This window comes from Panthera leo, chromosome F3 (genome assembly GCF_018350215.1).
Source record: "Panthera leo isolate Ple1 chromosome F3, P.leo_Ple1_pat1.1, whole genome shotgun sequence".
NCBI classification, from domain to species: domain Eukaryota; kingdom Metazoa; phylum Chordata; class Mammalia; order Carnivora; family Felidae; genus Panthera; species Panthera leo.
This window is the reverse complement of record NC_056696.1, coordinates 28,233,751-28,252,533: the sequence shown is the minus strand read 5'-3', so window position 1 is coordinate 28,252,533 and position 18,783 is coordinate 28,233,751. Positions and strand designations below refer to the sequence as shown.

At 38.9% G+C, this 18,783-nt stretch overlaps 1 protein-coding gene across 1 annotated transcript in view; it reads left to right on the top strand.

Annotated features, from left to right (window-relative positions):
• Positions 1–16,027, top strand: part of CEP350 (centrosomal protein 350) — a 151,624-nt gene extending 135,597 nt beyond the window's left edge. The window contains 4 exon segments of the mRNA XM_042925558.1: positions 265–672; positions 775–921; positions 3,909–4,031; positions 15,831–16,027. Coding sequence (XP_042781492.1) covers positions 265–672; positions 775–921; positions 3,909–4,031; positions 15,831–15,995 — 843 coding nt within the window. The 3' untranslated portion in view covers positions 15,996–16,027.
• Positions 16,028–18,783: the final 2,756 nt, after the last annotated feature.

Below are 18,783 nucleotides of genomic sequence, written 5' to 3'. Positions count from 1 at the left end.
ATGATTCAAAAAGAAAAAATAACTAATCAATAAACAGTTTATAAAAATTCAGTTATAAGGCTTATGTAAGCAGAATTATGGGAAGCAGGATACTTTCTTCTTAAATTATTAATTAGTAGCCACCATGTTGTTTTTGTTTTGCTTATAGAGAAAAAGAGTAAACATACAAATAATATATTTGCTTTGTCTTTAAAAACAAAAAGCCCAAATGAATGATCTGAGGTTGCTAAACGGTGCTCTGTTTGAATGGTTCCATTTCCATAGGAGAGTCCAGTATTTGGTGCAAGTGGACAGGAGGAGCTCGCTAAAAGACTTGCTGAACTTGAGATCAGCCGGGAGTTCCTGAGCGTGTTAGGAGATGATCAAGACTGGTTTGATGAAGACTTTGGTTTGAGCTCTTCTCACAAGATCCCCAAAAACAAGGCAGAAGAAACAATTGTACCTCTAATGGCAGAACCTAAAAGAGCTCCCCAAAAGCCATGTGAGACACTGTTGGCAGTCCCCCATACCACAGAGGAAGTAGAAACTCTTGTACATGATGCAGTGGAAGAACTCTGGAAATGGAAAGAATTAGGTCATGATCTCCACAGCATCAGTGTTCCTACAAAACTGCTTGGCTGTGCCAGTAAGGGTCTAGATATAGAAAGCACTAGTAAAAGAGTCTACAAACAGGTATGTAACCTGGAAGGATAATTTTAATTTTTAAACTCATCTCTGTTGTTTGAAATTTGGATTTGTAGCCATTTTATTTTTGTTTCATTTTTCTCTGTCAAGGCGGTTTTTGATTTAACAAAAGAGATTTTTGAGGAAATATTCGCAGAGGATCCCAACTTGAATCAGCCCGTCTGGATGAAGCCATGTAGAATCAACTCCAGTTATTTCCGACGAGTGAAAAATCCAAATAACCTTGATGAAATCAAGGTAAACTGCAAACTAGAGAGTATCTCCTTTTTTGACTTGCTGTTCATTTATGTAGATCTATAAATGCCGTAAAAGCAGGTGCTCTTCTGTATGATTCTCCTTCTGTCCTCAAGGCCTTTTGCATAGTGGGTTTTCAGTACATGTTTGTTGATTCATGAAGTCCATGAGCAGTGGAGGGATGAGGTGAGAGGGAGTCCTGAATCCTCAAGTGTTTGCAAGTGTAACTTTTTAACATTTCCTATGTGTACATAATTTATAATATTTAAGAAAAAATTAGGAAATACTCTGGGAGATAAATTATTGGACTTCCAGGTAAATTTTTGGCAATTTAGAGATCATGGTACAGTATTCTAGAAGTATACCTGAAAACATGTCTTCTATCAAATATGCCAGCCCTAGACAGGTGTTACCTTTTCATCTTTGATTTTGGAGGTCTCAAATTAGTTATGTGGTTTTGAAATATGTGGGATAGTAATATGATATATAAAAAATATTGTTTGGTATCTAAGAAGCCCCTGAAAAGATTAAGTGCCTTGAAGCTACAGTGACTCCCAGCAAAACTTCAAAGTCACATTGGTGGAAATTTCTGCCCGTTCACATGTTTCCTTAATATAGCAAAGGTTGTATTCCCAGTGTAGTGCCTCTTGAACTGTAATGTGCGTATGAATCACTGGGGATTTGGTTAAAATGGAGATTCTTACTCAGCAGGTCAGGAGTGCCATTTCTAACAGACTCCCAAGTGATGTGGACGCTGTTGACCCTAGAACCCACCCTGAGGAACAAGGCTCTGGAATTGTGTTTTCCAGACTTATTTGATCACAGAAAGCCTGCCTCCTGCATCCTGCCCCTATAGCATACCTCCAGCTACAGTTGACCCTTGAACATCTTTGGGGGTTAGAGCTGCCAACCCCCTACGCAGTTGAAAATCTTTAACTACTAACAGTCTACCAGAAACCTTACTGATAATATAGTCAATTAACACATATTTTGTATGTTACATGTTTTGTATACTGTATTCTTATAATAAAGTAAGCTAGAGAAAAGAAATGTCACTAAGAAAATCTTAAGGAAAAGAAAATACGTTTATGGTACTGTTATGTATTTCTTGAAAAAACTCTGTGTATAAGTGGGTCAACACAGTTCAAACCCATGTTGTTCAAGGGTCACCTGTGCTCATCTTACTGGTGTATTTTCTTACATCATCCAGGAGTGTATGTGGACTATTAAAATATAGTAAAGAACATATACATTATTCTGGTATGTCATGTGGAGGCATTGCCTAAACAATTTAGTCTGTTTTTTTAATTGAGATATAATTAACATAATTATATTTGTTTTAGGTATACAACATAATGATTCTGTATTTGTCTATATTATTAAAAAAACAAGATCACCACAAGTCTAGTTAGCATCCATCATTACATATGGTTACAAATTGTTTTGTGTGATGAAAAAATTTTAAGATCTCTCTTAGTGACTTTCAAATGTACAATACAGTATTATTTAACTACAGAAAGCTTTTGAAAATATTTTGTACTCATAGAACACCAACAGATATTTATGGGATGTCATGTATGCCTACATTGAAGTTAGGCAAACTGTGGCTCACAGTCCAAATCCAGCCTACCACCTGTTTTTGTAAATGAAGGTGTATTGGACCACAGCCACACCCATTTGTTTAAATATCGTGTATGACTGCCATTCTGCTACAACAGCAGACTTCAGTAGTTGCGACAGAGACCAAATGGCCCACAAAGCCTTAAATATTTACAGGCTGACCCCTGCTTAAATTAAAGTAAGGAAGAAATAAAAAGCTTCCAAAGATTACTTTTGATTCATTAAAAAAAGAAAACTTCTAAAATGATTTTCAGCTGTGAGGAATAAAGTATCAGAACTGCCTGGGGAGCTTTTTCAAAACACAGGTGTATTCCATTGCTTTCAGCCCGCCAGTGTTGATACATCCTTGAAAGAGAGAGAGCTAGAAAATGTGTGTGGATTGGTGGAGTTTGGGGGCATTGGTAGTTTGAGAATCTTTTCAAATGATTCCGATTCATAAATGTGTCTTTTCCCCCCATTGACATTTTTTTAATGGAACAACCATAAAAAGTTGTAAACGCCAATTGTTTTACTAATAACAAAGGACAGATAAGTTGAAATAAGACAAGATACATAATGGGACGCCTGGGTGGCTCAGTTGGTTGAATGTCCAACTCTTGATTTCCACTCAGGTCATGATGCCAGGGTCGTGGGATTGAGCTCTACGTGGAGCCTGCTTAAGATTCTCTCTTTCCCTCTGCCCCTCTTCCCCACTCATGCTCTCTCTCTCTCTCTCTCAAATAAAAAATTTTTTAAAAAGACAAGATGCATAATATATATCAACAATCATCAAAATGCATATATCAGTATAACATACAGTGATGCTGCCCAGCGATTTTAATATTGAAATAACATTTTGTAAAGTGTTTTTAAGGATGATAGTTTAAATATTGTTTGTAAAATTATCATGCTTTTTATATTGAAGCACTGATTAATATTTTTACAATTCAACATATTCAGTCATGGTGCTTCAAAATAAACTATCCCAGCCAAAGCCTGTACTTTGCTCCCATGGCACTGCTTCGAACCTTTATGTGGGATTCTTTAAGTGCAGAGATTTATTTAATGCTTTCTCTAATAGTTTTGCCCGCTTGAAGTTAGCTAATGGCGGTTCTTAGATAGAGGGGACTCTAAAGTGATTTTTCTTTGCAGATTCATCAGTGGGTTTTACTTTTGTATGTTGTGTAAAAAGAAAAATTCTTTAAGTGAGTAAGTAAAGTCAGAGCATTTGGAATGCTTTTGTCTTCAAATTGCTAAGTGGAACTGTTAAGTGGAAGAAATTTGTATGATCTTTTATTATAAATGCTATGTTCTTAGCATGCACCTGCATTATAAGCACTGACTTTCAGAAACTTGGCTGTTTGGTTCATTACTTCCTCTTATTTTCACAGAACTTCATAGCCACCGAAGTGCTCAAGTTGTTTAGTCTTAAAAAGGAGCCAAACCACAAAACAGATTGGCAGAAAATGATGAAATTTGGAAGAAAGAAAAGAGACCGAGTGGATCATATCCTGGTCAGTGTATATAACTGCAATATGTTTATTTTGACTGTCTCTTCTAAAATCAGAATGTAGTCACATTCTAAAAAGAAAAGGAATGTAACTGACCCTAAGTCTATGATAGTGAAGCCGTAAAGCCTTCACTTGCTGCATTTCTGCCCCTCAATTTTGGAACTTGCTTTCTTTTGAACTTGACAGATGAATATGTAACTGAACAGTATTTTGTGGGCGTGGAAAACTTGAGAAATAAAAAGCCGAGTGGATGAGGTACGGCTTTAAGAAGAGATCAGTGTAGACTCTGGGGCCAGACTGCCTGCCTTTAAATCCCTTTTCTGCCACATACCTGGTGTGTAATCTTGGACAAATTGTCTAATCTCCTTGTGTCTCGTCTCCCTATCTGTAATCTACCAAGACAGTTATTAAGAGAATTAAAAGTATGTTTACATATGTATGTATGCAAGAGTTCCCTGGCTATATATAACTCAGTAAATACTAGCTGTTATCATTTCCTCCTCGTTATTATTATCCAGAGCTTTTAGCTGGGTAGGATTTATTCCATTTGGCAATAGATTCCCCTAGCACTAGAAAAACATTTCTCAAACAAAAAAAAAAGAAAGAAAAAGGAAAGAAAAAAAAAAAGTCATTCTTTTCTTTGTTCCCTAAAAGAATGTTAAGCAGTAGCAAACTTCGGGAAACTCATTACTTGATTCAGGTTTATCTCTAAACATTTTGATTCTGAACTATTTTATCTTGTCTGTATTTATATTCATATAACAAAAAACAAATGTAAGGCTTAAATTAATGAGTTTTCCCCAAGTATGCGCCTTTCCATTGCTTCATTTACTCAGTAACGACTACACTAGATAAACATTTATTTAGAGTTTTATACTTTGCCATTCTTTTTCATGCTTTATTTGATCCTCACAGTAATTATATGAGGCAGGAAGGACTCACGTTATTCTGTTTTACAAATGAGGAAGTTTGGGGGCACCTGGCTGGCTTAGTCAGCAGAGTGTGTGACTCTTGATCTCAGAGTTCGAGTTCAAGCCCCACGTTGATTGTACAGATTACTTAAAAATAAAAAATCTTGGGGCACCTGGATGACTCAGCTGAGCTTCCGACTCCTGATTTCAGCTCAGGCCATGATCCCAGCGTCGTGAGATCGAGCCCCACGTGAGGCTCTGCCCTGAGGGTGGAGGATGCTTAAGATTCTCTCTGTCTCCCTCTGCCCCTCTGCCGCGTTTGTGCTCTCTCCCTGTCTCTCTAAAAATGGGTGAAATTTAAAAAAAAAAAAAAATCTTTACAAAAAGTTTAGACTCAGAGATATTAAGTGACTTGCCCAGCAAATAAGAGCCAAGATTTTAAGCAACTAGTTTTTCATAGCTCTTTGCCTCTTAAGAACGTGAACTTGTTCTCATAGTTCTACAGCAGCTTAAAGTTTGAGTTCTTGTTAATTTCTAAGTCGTTACTTCCTCCACTTCTTTAGGAGTTAAAGAAGAGAGCATGTCAGGAAACATTCATGTACCCCTTCTATCAGTTAAATTGATCATATCCTCTATAAATCATCTCAGGGCACACACTGAGTCAAGAATTGTGCTAATTAACGACTAATGTTACAGTGGTAAGCAAGACAGACCTAGACCCTGCCTTCATGGATTTATCCTTGGCTGGAAAAACTAGCCATTAATATATAATTTACATAAGTAAATTAGAAATTTTATAAATTATAAATTAAGTGATAAAAATAGAGGAACAGAGAGCTTTATACAAGCATAACCCAGAGGAAACTGATCTGATGAAGATGGTCAGGGAAGACTTCCCTGAGGAAGTGACATCTGAGCTGAGACCTTAAAGACAAGTAAGCATTAACTGGGTTCTAAGATAGAAGAACAATTCACGGAAAGCAAACCACGTTTGCAAAGACCTGAAATGAGCATGGGTCTGAGCTGAAATGTTAGCACGGCTGGAGGTGGCATAAACTGGAGAGGTAGAGTCTGTGTCCTGCAGTGCCTTGTAAACCACATCAGGGATTTTGGATTTTATTGTAAAAGCAAGGAGTTTAAGCAAGAGAGATTACAAGACCAGATCTGCAGTTTTAAAAGTCCTGGAAATGAGACACCTGGGTGGCTCAGTCAGTTAAACACCTGACTCTGATTTCAGCTCAGGTCACTGATGGCGCAGAGCTTGCTTGGGATTCTCTCTCTCCCTGTCTCTCTGCCCCTCCCCTGCTCACACTTTCTCTCTCTCGCTCTCAAAAGAAAAAAAAAAGAATTAAAAAAAATTAAAATGCTGGAAGAATCCTTCAAAAGAAATGTGTGGAGGAAAAAAGACCAGTGAGAAGGATGTAGCCTGTAGGTCAAAGGTGACTGTTTAGGTTTATTGAAGCAAAACTTCTTAGGTAAGTTTATCTTGAGCACATGTCAAGTAAATGAGGAAACCAGCATAGTGTGGCAGTTCAAAATGAACAGAGAGTGAAGGCTTAATGCATGCGGCTTCCAGCTAGTTACAGACAGCTCTCACTTCACATGGTTTTAAAAATGTCATCTTCACAGTGAAAGGATTAAATACGTTGGCGGGGGAGCAACAATTTGGAGGCATCTTCAGACTGGAATTATTAGTCAGAAATGACAAGTAATACATCTCACAAGTGAACAATAAATGAATTGATTTGTAGCTCTTTATTAGACGTACCACAAAACAAGATCTTGTCCTTGGAAGGCATAGGCTTCCAGGTGCCAGATAGGATCACTTACACAGGAAAACATTGGTCTCTCCAGCAGTTTTCAGAAAATTCTTAAATAGCAAACAAAAATTCCTTTTGCTAGTATGAGATTATTATAGCTTGGGTGAGGGTAATGTCAATGTACAACAATTCAGGAGATTTGGGAGTTGGGAAAATAGTAATAAGATATATTTTGTGAATATTCCCTTTGCTGGTCATAAACTGTTTTCCACCTTCCTACAGAGAGACCTGGGCCTATGTAACTTGTTTCATGAGTTCACTCTTAATGTATAGCAAAATGATACTGTTAGTTCCTTGAGTTAATTATTAAAAATGCTAAATAGGGGCGCCTGGGTGGCTTAGTCGGGTAGGTGGCCGACTTCGGCTCAGGTCATGATCTTGCGGTCCGTGAGTTCTAGCCCCGCGTCAGGCTCTGTGCTGACAACTCAGAGCCTGGAGCCTGTTTCAGATTCTGTGTCTCCCTCTCTCTGACCCTCCCCTGTTCATGCTCTGTCTCTCCCTGTCTCAAAAATAAATAAACATTCAAAAAAAAAAAATTAAAAAAAAAAATGCTAAATAAACTCCTCTCCCACTGTTAGATTTAGCCAACCTAGCATCTGGAGATTCTAATTCTCCTGCATAGAGAGATTGAGATTCAAAACAATCTTTTTATATCACATGAACCAAAATTTTTCCCATAGTACAAAAGAAAAATCATGTTTATTATGAAACAATCATGCTCATTTTATGAAATTTAGAAAATATTGGTAAGTCAAAAGAAAAATCATGATAATCTCATCACCTAGATAGCTCTTAATATTGTGATATATAGACTTAGGGTCTTTATACAGAGGATTTTTTTAAACAGTTGAGATCATGGTCTCTTTTTTGTAATCTGTTTTTAGTCAATAAAATGTGAACTTTTTTCTTGTCACTAAATGTTCCTCTATTTTATATCACATTTAATAACTTTATCCCATTTTATTGTTGTGGAAGTATAGTAATCCATTGTACGGATGTACCATCATTTATTTAACCAGTCAGTAATTTTTTTTGCTCTTTTAAACAGCAGTGTTGTAATAAACATCTTGTGATATGGTAGATCTTTGTACTTATTTCCAGTGGTTTCCTTAGGATAAACTCCTAGAAATAGAATCGCTGATTAAAAGCATATGCAGAATGTTAAGGCTTACGTATGTGTTGTCAAATTGTTCTCCAAAAAGGTCGTAGCAATTATACATCCTTACCAGCACGGTACAAGAGTGGAGGTTCCCACCTTTGCCAATACTAGCTACTACCAATGTGTAAGTCTTTACCAAAAGAATGAGCTCATTTTGCTCTATTTAATTTTATTATCAATGTGGTTAATATTTTTACCTGTTCATTGGTTATTCTAAATTTTTTGCATGTTTAATCCTTACATATTTCAGAATGACAAAAAAGAATGAAAATAATACAGAAACCATTGTTTCCACCTTTCTAACGTCCATACTTTAGTATTTCGTTAATCCCACAAACATCATGTCAGCTCTCAGCCTTTGTCTGCAGGTCTGTCTGTCTGCTCTGATCTCAGCCCCTGCTCCTGAATTCCGGCTTACTTACATATTGAATTCTAGGACGATCGTTCTTTCACTTCAGCAGCTTGAAGATACTATTTTCCTGTAACCTGACCTCTCTTGTTGGTCTTGAGACATCTGCTGATAGTTCTTTTTGGGGAATCTGTCTTATCTTTTTGGTTTCTGTGGAAGACCGTGTGTGTGTGTTTGTGTATTTGTGTGTTTGTTTCACAGTTTCTCTGGATGTGTCTAGATGTGGATTTGTTTTTTGTTTTTTGTTTTTTGTTTTCCTGCTTTGGACTCACTGTGCTTATTAAATCTATGGATTCATATCTTTACTCAATTCTGGAAAATTCTCAGCTATTATTGTCTCTTAGAATATTGCCTCTCCCCAAGTCTCCATTTCCCTGTGGCGCCTCTCTGGACATCCCTTTGGCCCTGTTCTCTCTTCCACGGTGCTTGATTCTTCCCCTAAATAGTTGCAGCTCTTGCTACTCTTTTAAATCCCTATTTGTTCTGGTAGTCAGGATTTTCCTCTTTTCTCAAGATTTCCCTATGCATTACAAATATTTTTTGTTGTATTTTATCCAATATATGTCTTTATATGAGAACTTTTTCGCATCACCTTACTCTTATCTTACCATTTTTACTCTGACGGGCTTGCCAGCTAGTTGTGGTGTTGGGGGTGGTGGTGTTTTAACGTACGCCAGGAGTTTTTCAAATTTTATTTCTAAGTAATATTTGGGTATTATCATTTAAAAGAGCAGAAGAAGTCAGTGATTAACATTTTGGTCAGCTCAATACTGTAGATAAAATGAAGCCAGCTTTTCTTATAAAATCGATGAGTTTTATTGTTTTTCTAGAGTTTTGACTGTTGGTAATTTTGGTTAGGATCTTTAGATTTTAGAGGTCCTGAAATATCCTGAGCCTCGTTTAATATTCTTGGATGTACGATCCCCAGAATGCTCCCATGGATGTTAGTGCCACTAAAATGAGAAAATAGGGCATAGCAGTTAAGAGCCAGATCTGTGGAATCAGACTCCTTGAAGGTTCCAAACTTGTCTCCTACCACTTACTAACAACGTGACTTTGGGCAGGTTACCTCTCTGTCTCTCAGTCTCCCCCTCTGTAGAGTGACAGCCTCATAGAGTTGTAGTGATGACCAAATGAGGTACTGTATGTCTTAAGTGGCATATAGAAAGCTCTCAAAAGTAGTAGATATTATTAGTGTAAACGTTTTTATTGATTTACAATCATTTTCTTATTTGATCCCTACCCTCCCTGCCTATAAATAGCCAGAGTCTAAATTATGTCACTTAGAACTTGGGTCAGAAATTTGACTTGGTGCTATGAGATACATTATGAAAATTTTTGTTTTTTTGCATCGTGAAAGTAAAAATTTCATCTTTTTATTAAAAATACACAAGCTGGGGCACTTGGGTGGCTCAGTCGGTTAAACGTCCGACTTTTGGTTTCAGCTCAGGTCATGATCTCACAGTTCGTGTGTTCGAGCCCCGCGTCAGGACAGGGCAGAGCCTGCTCCGGATTCTCTCTCTCCCCCTCTCTCTGCCCCTCCCATGCACACGCACTCTGTCTCAAAATAAATAAGTAAACTTGAAAAAAATAAAAATAAAAATGTACATGCCTCTCAGCTATAGTAGTTTTAATCTGTTACCTATGCCTGAGAGATGAAAGCACTTGGACTCAGAACAAGCAGATGCTGCCACCTCTGCCTAAAGATCCTAACACTACTAGCTAGATTTAATCCCAGCATGCTGTGATTCCATCTTCCTATAAGATCATATAATATGTCAGCCATATCGCCAAGTTTTTCAATATACTTTTTTGACCAATGCCAGTATTTTCTTTCATCACACTGGTTCATCACCACACAGTCCAGTGTGATAAAAGAAAAGATTAACACAGAATTAAATCATGTGAAAAGTTTAATTGGAAAAGGGACTCTGATGTATGTATGCATGAATACCATGCTTTACAACGATAAGAAAGAACCGAGAAAACTATTCACATATTTCCCTGTTACAGCATTAGATCCACTGAGCTCCCAGGAGCATCTGTGGCCAGTTCAAATTAACCCAATCAATCAATCAATCAATCATTTCTTATGGACCTGCTATGTGCTAAGTAGTATTCTAGGCCCTGGGAATACATTAGTGAACAAACCAGACAAAATGCAAGGAGCTTTCATTCTAGTAAGGGAGATAGATACATAAGAAAAATAAATCTATGGAGGCAATAAGGGAATATTGGGGGTTGCAGTTCTAGATAGGATGGCTGGGAAAGATTTTACTGAGAAGATGACATTTGTTTAAAGGACTGAGGGAAATGAAGTGAGCCAAACACTCATCCAGGGGAAGAACATTCTGGAAAAGATACATCGGGCCTTGATTATTAGGGAAAAATCACTGGGTATGGAGCAGAGTGAGGAGTCAGAAAAAGTAGTAGGAGATGATGTCCCAGCAGTATCGGTGTGTGTGTGTGTGTGTGTGTGTGTGTGTGTGTGTACGCACAGAGGGCCGAATCATACAGGGTCTAATAGGCCCTTGTAAAAACTAGGTTTTACGCTGAATAAGATCAGCAGACATTTAAGGTTTGAGCAGAAGAGTGATGTGATCTGACTTAATTTATTTAACAGGATCACTGTGACTGCTGTGTTGAGAATAGACTGAGGGAATGGTAGTAAAGGCGGGAGCAAGGAGACCAGCAGGATATTGTCATAATCCAGACAAGCAATAATAGTGGCTAGCACCAGTGTGGTGGTGTTGAGGTGGTAAGAAGTGGTCAGATTCTAGGCAGATTTTCAAAGCAGAATGGAATTGCTGATAAATTGTGCCATATGAGAGAGGGAAAAGTATTAAAAATAACTCCATCGGGTTGGCCTGAACAACTCAAAGGATGGAACTTCCCTTTGCCGACTTGAGGAAGATTGAGAGGAGCAGGTTGGGAAACAATATCAAGAGTTCTGTTCTGAACCTGTTAAATTTGAGGTGTCTGATAAACATCCAAATGGAGATACTGAAGAGGCAAGTGGACATACGAGTCTAGATCTCAGGCACGAGTCCTAGGCTGGAGGTAGGACTTTGGGAGTGGTGGACACATAGATGGCAGTCAGAGCCCTGAGACCAACAGAGTGTAGATGCAAAGGGAGGAGGTCCAAGGACTTAATTCCTGACACACTCTAATGTTTCATGTATTCAGAAGATGAGGAGGAACAAACAAACGAAACTAAAAAGGAACAGCCAGTGAAGTAGAAGCAAGCCAGGAGAGGGTGGGGTCCTGGAAGCCAGGTAAGAGTGTTTTAAGGAAGAGGCAAGAATCAACTGCATGGGATACAGCTAATTGGTCAAGTAAAATGAGAACTAAGGATTTACCATGGGATTTAGCAACGTGGCGGTCTTTACTGATCTTAACATTAATACAAAGACTTTGGGTGGCGTGCATGTGGTAAACATTTGATTTGCAGTAGGTTTCAAGAGAGAACAAGAGATTAGTGAGAGCAAAAATGGACATGTCAAAGGAGTTTTTTTGTGAAGCGAAAGATGGAGGGGGACATGGTGACAAGAGAGCATTCTTGTAGCATGAAAGAAATATGCTGACAGGAAAAAGGAGAACTTGTGATGGCGCAGAGGAGAGAGCACGGCAGGAACATGTCCCTGAGTCGGCGCGGTGGCATCCACACCGTGGACGGGTGCCCTCCCGCTGAACGTGAGCACTTGTGACAGGATGATCTGTTATAGTAAATATTCCAGAATGAACAGTAGCTTCCTCCAAAAGTTGCTTTCCAAAAGGAAATGTGTAATTTAGCTGTCATCGCTCAGACTAGGAAGGTCCCTAATCAGTCTAACTCCCCCTGTGTCAGTAGGCATTATTTGAGGTGAGTAAAATACAAAGAAAGGTTTTGTTTTTTTTTTAGACAGAAGGGCCTCCATTAGCCAAAAATAAGAACAGAAATCTTTCTTTCAGCTCCAGGTCTCATTCACTCTGTCTCTTTACCACTCCAGAAGGACATTAAGTTTTCTCTTAGGTGAGCTAAGAATATGATGAGCTATTTTTAGCAATGCATTCTCAAAGTGTATGTGATGTGGGATGAACGACAAGAAATTAGACCAACTCTTGCATATCCTTTACACGTAGTAGCCTTGGAAATTGCCTCTACTGTAGGTACAATTGCACTAAGGACAAATCCTGTAGTGAAACCACCTAGCTTATGATTGAATCTCCTTTACAAGTTAAGGTCTGTTAAGGTACGAGATAGCTCCTGAGGGTCTACCTATTGTTGATAAGTTCTTTCTCATAGTGAGCCTAAAAGGGTTTTCTTTCATATAATTAATTATAATTTACTTCTCCAGCTTTGGGGTTTTATCTAACAATTTGAATTCTTCCTGCATGCCTTTGAGGCAGCTGTCGTGTTGCACCTGAGTCTTTCTCTCCCTTTTAAACGGTATTCTCTCCTCTTGTCTGATAGTGTTTTTAAGTCCCCTCGACATCTTTTCACTTTACCTCTTTTTTCAGTGTCCCTCTTTAAATACTGTGCACAGAACTGACCATATAATATTTCGTGTATTTAATTAGTATGGACATGCAACCCTTCGTTTTTTAGATATTACACTTGGACTAATGCAGTTTATAATTACATTTGTTTTATTTTTAGCTACATCATTCTCACAGGACTCACAAAAACTTAGGAAAACCCCAAGACTAAAGTTTCAACCTGTCCCTCTGTTGTTATTTTGGGGACCCAAATATAGGACCTTATTCTTTTATTGCATCATCTTGTTAAATTTGGCTCTTCATTCCAAGCTACCCATACATTTTTTAGTTCGTTTTTCCAACGTAGTTCTGTTCTCAACTTCTTGTTACCTCTAAAATTCATCCGGGTCATTGCTGCAAACGATGAACTGGACAGAGCCAAAGACAGCCTTTTAGCACTCAGTAAAAAATCCATGTGCCAGATGCTTAGCACATTCTATTCGCACCATCCTTGTCACTGAGAAATTAAAATTATTAGACTGACTTTTTAATGTAATTTAATTTATATAATACATACTAATTTACCATACATCCATAACACATCTGCAGGAACAGAGGAAAATGTGTAAGAAAATAGAATAGGCTCCAAAAGCCAGAAGAAAAAACACGGAGGCAGATCTGCAGGCTACGAGATCCCTCAGTTGCCATAGTTGAAGTTCTGAGTTGGGCTTTGTGCTTTTTGATGGCTAAAGCAAAATGGAAAACATGATATTAGTCCTCGCCAGCCAAAAGGGAAATGGTTCCTGCTCTTAAGGAGGAGCAAAGCTTTTGCTAAATCTGATGAGGGCACTGTGGGGGCTTATCGTCTGTGCACTGAGATAACAGATGAAGTCCCAAGCATATATTCTACTCTAAGGCCACAATTGGTTGCCTTAGGACAGTGCTTCCTAAATTGTGTTATTGGGGAAGAGAAAAGATTTAACATTAAAGGTTGGGAAAACTTATAAAAAGGAAAGCTGTGCAACTTTGTTTGGACAAAATTCATGGGCAATATGAAATCTTATGTGGGGACACACCTCTTAGCTTTCCCAGAACATGGTTCTCCCTCAACACCAGTTTGAGAAGTGTTGCATTAGGCTGTTGCATACAGCATCCTTCATGAGAGGAACACCAGTTCCTTGGGAGGTTAATTGTATTTCTTACACATCCATACAAAATGATTCTTTGATCAAATAAATATGGGAAACCCTGGATTAAATGTTTCTTGGGGTGCCTGGGTGGCTCAGTCGGTTAAGCGTCCGACTTTGGCTCAGGTCATGATCTCGTGGTTTGTGAGTTCGAGCCCCGCATCGGGCTCTGTGCTGACAGCTCAGAGCCTGGAGCCTACTTCAGATTCTGTGTCTCCCTCTCTCTCTGCCCTTCCCATGCTCATGCTCTGTCTCTCTCTGTCTCTCAATAATAAATGTTAAAAAAAATTTTAAATAAATTTATTTACTGGTGGACTTCTTTTTAATAGGCTAATTTACATTGTGAAACTCCCAGAGGGAGCTTTCTAAAACTTATTTGACCTTGGAGCCCTTTCTGGTGGCATATGTGTTCACGGATCATAAATTAGGGAACAGAGGAAATGGATGTTTTGTAAACCCTTCAAAAAACTCTCCTCAAAGAGAAAGAATGTGGCAGCCACCGTGTCATAGATCTGTCAGCCCTGGCCAAGGGCACCTGTCAGGCAAAGCTGTTCTTTCTTCTTGTGCTCTCAAACTCCAGGGCAGTGGAGTCTTCTCATTTCCTCCTAACAGGAACCAGAGTACAAGCGCCCACCTTCACTTCCTCTGCGTCTTTTGAGATGAAACTCTGATCAGGGCAAGTCAGGTATTTGTGGTTGTACGGCTTTTTCACCAGGTTAGATTTCTGGTTAGACACTCCGGTCACTGAATTTCTCACTAGATTGGGGTTTACAATCCACTTTCTCTGCCTCACCTCCAACCCACATAGAGTATCATTACATACTGTTAAGTCTCATATGTTTGTTTGTTTGTTTTTAAGAGTAGTCTTTAAAAATTGTAAACAGGCAAAAAAATCTTGGACAGTTAGTTCTAACTTGATTGGTTTTAGTTTACCTTGGGAATCCCCAAACCCTAAAACGCAACTAATACTGTAATAACATTGTATGATGACGGATGGTAAGTACACTTACCATGGTGAGTATGGCATAATGTATGGAATTGTTGAATCACTGTGTCAAACTAATTAACATTCGGTGTCAACTATACTTCAGTTAAAAAAAAAAGAGCAAGTATTACATGACTGATTTTTAAAATAAACTTAAGCAATAATACATTTTAAAAATACTGTAATGAAGGGGCGCCTGGGTGGCTCAGTTGGTTCAGCATCTGACTTTGGCTCAGGTCATGATCTCACAGTTTGTGAGTTTGAGCCCCGCATTAGGCTCTGTACTGACAGCTCAAAGCTCTTTCTCTCTCTCAAAAAATAAATAAACATAAAAAATAAAATAAAAATACTGTAATGAATATTAAACTTCATTTATTTATAATATTCTAAAATCGCATTCAGTATTTTCTTTCGATATATACATTTTATAATTGTAAATCCATACATCTAAGCGTTTACATTCTTCTCTCCCCCTTAAATCCTTATACACATTTGCTTATGTTGTCATAGACAACAACACACTTGTAATCCTTAATATCTATAATACCTTAATATCTAATATAAATCCTTAATATCTAAAATATCTTAGTAAAATACTGGAATATCGTCAAATTCTACTCTGACAGTTTTGAAGCCACTTTTATTTGGCAGTTGAGTTTTTTCAAATCTCTTGCAACTTGAAAAGGGATCTTGATATCATCATATAAACTACCTTTTGTCTGACTTACTTCCTTGGTCTGTGTTCTCATGGACGGGCATGTAATACACATTGATATATAATAATGCCTACTATCAGGCATTGCATTAATATGATTAGTTTTGTAGCTTTTGTGCGACAGTAATTTTCTCGCCTTGTTGTTCCCTAAATTCCAGGTGCAGGAGCTGCACGAAGAGGAGGCGCAGTGGGTGAACTATGACGAGGATGAGCTGTGTGTGAAGATGCAGCTCGCCGAGGGGATCTTTGAGACCTTGATCAGAGATACTATCGATGTTCTGAATCAGATCAGTGAAAAACAGGGGAGAGTGCTACTTGTGTGACATCTTGCAAATAAATCGAACACTGAGTGTAATATGAGTCCTGGGCCTTTCTGCCTCCTGATACACACCCCATCTCCATCATAGCAAGAGTGCTCCTGGACTTGGTACCTTTCCTTAAAGACTACTGGTTTGGAGTTCATGGGACCATGCGGTATATCTGGTATGACAGCCTTTGCCTTTAGAGACCGTCCACCGGATCGATTGGTTATTTTCGGTGGGCAGGGCCGCACTCCTGATGTTGACACGCGGTATAATCCTACACCTCTTGTTAGCGCCCCTACCAGGTCCCAGATGTGGGCTGAAAACACCAGACTCACCTCTTAGCTTAGACGAGGCTGTCTCTTCGTTGAATCTGAAGTCAGGCGGGGTGAGGTGTATAGCTAACGTGCGTCCTACCATTTTGGAGACGTAATCCTGGTCCATACCATGAAAGTCATAAATGGACACGATAGTCTCTCAACAGTATTAAACCCTTAACCACTTCTAAATAGGCAAGTTTAATCATGTGTGCCTATTTCACACTTTGGAATTCCTTTCGCTTCTTTTTGAAGACCGTTTTCTTCCATTCTTGCAGTTGAGCAGCACCGAGCGGACCTGTCGAGTTAACAAATCAGTGGTAGCCTTGCTTTCTGAGCATCATCTACAGAATTTTAAACCTTTGCATTATTTTTAGTTTTCTCTGTGTGGGCATGAAAACGAGGAATGCCCCCACTGAAGACCGGGCTCAAAGGACGGATGCGGGGCCGGCTCTCCTACCCCTTCTTCTGTCCCTGCACTTTGCTTACTCCTTCTAAACCTCTGCCAGCTGCTCCCAGAATCCCAGATCCTCAGGACCATCTCAGGCATCCAGGCATGGCAAAAGTGGAAATGATTCATTTTGGCCTTCAAACATTCAACTCCCTCCCACCCCCCATCTCTCCCCCAAGAAGTCAGAGACGCTGTTACTTGAATGATTTAGGAAATGAGTGTGTGCACCAAAGACAAAAAGATATTGTCTGTTGTTCGTGTGCTTGTGTTGCGCTATGGAACATTTTTTTTTTAATTTATTTTCAGATAAATTATTAAGTTGGAAACGTGTGTCCCTATTCAGAAGTGAAAGATTCTTCTTGTAATAGTTAAGCTTCCGTCTTGAAGCTTCTGTGGTTCATAGTCTTTGCACAGGAAATCTACGGTTTAAACAGACCCATACACATATCGAAGAAGGCAGTTTGATTCGGTGAAAAGAAGATGAGCTTTTCCGAGATCACCTGCAGTAGCAGGAATGGAATAAGGTGATTTAAAGACACTGCACAATTCAGTTCTGCCTCTCCTGCAGCATTGCTTCTCACAACTCTTACCTGTACCTGAAAAGAAATACATAGACTCCAGCTGCTACGTTAGAGCACACATGATGCTCTCCGGGACCTCAATACACTGCCTTCTCGACTGGTTTCTCTTAATCGGTCCCATCCTTCTTCAAGTAATCTAGAAGAATGTGGATAATCTTAGGCGTGAATGTAAATGCCTTAATATTGGAAGGTCCCAACTAGAAGCATGATATAAGACATCCACTGGATTCCTATTTACAAATATCCTGGAATGTTAGAGCTTCACAATATGTTAGAAAAACCCCAAAGATGGTATAATCTTTAAGTGTGCACGTTCGTTCATTTCTGCATCTTCCCTGTCAACTTGCCTTTGCGTCTCAAGTGTTTCACTATGCACACTTCCATTCCTCCTTGGTTTCATCTTGTCATCATGAGACACTTACTGAAATGATCATTGGAATATTTGCATTTTGCACAATGACTGGTCTGATAGCTCTTGACAAATAAGGAAAGCACTGAAATGTGGTGACTGGGTCTCGGGAAATGCGCAGTTTGATGCATCGCCAGCATTTCTTCTGGGCTTTTGATGTTGAGCTCTAGTCTTGTAGCCATAACGAGCAGATTGACTAAGAGAAGCTAGGGTTTCTTGGGGTTATTAACCAGTAGTGTGGAGATATTGTTCTCACGCGGCCAAGGAAAAGCAAAGGCCTTTGTTTTTAGTCTGTGTTACTTGGAAGACAGAAAAACATCTTGTCTACACCCTTTGGCTGTTTGTAGGATTACATTGTCCTTATGATACTGAAACTTTACAGCTGCTATAAATTTTTTATAAGTGAATATAAAAATAATATAATAGGAATATAGGTTGTTTTTCTACATTCTCATTATTTGGATCTAAATCAATTTTTAATAAGAAAGTTAACCTTTACTCTTTATGACATTATGATTCCAGAAAAGGAAAAGAGTAGATCAGAGTGCGGAGCCCGTAGAGTTCCGTGGTGAGGGCGCTGCTGGGGCTGCGCGGTCCTCAGAAATCCGGGCTCCCCGGGGAGGCAGCAGTCGGTCCGTCTTGCCCCTGCTTAGAAATGGTTGTCCATAGTTTGGTAGCAGAAAACAGAGGAATCTATGATTAGCAGATGTCTTATTATTTTAACTATTGGATATAATGGAAAAGGTGTTTCTTGTTAGCATTAGGATTGATGACTGTGGATACGCAGCCACTCGTTCCATATTGGGATCTTTTTAATCAAGCTCTGCCTCTTCAAGAATCTAAATAGTCCCTCTTTCTAATCTTTGTTCCTTCTCCCCCCACTCCCATCCTCTTTCACTCTTTCTTTGTAATTCCTCTAAGAAAAAGATCTTTGCATCAGCAGTAATATCTTTTAGAATAGCACTCTCAGAATTTAGTAGTAAACCAACATAGAGGCTTCAGATTTATTTCTGAGTCCAAAATAATTTGTGCTATCCAGGGTACTTGACTC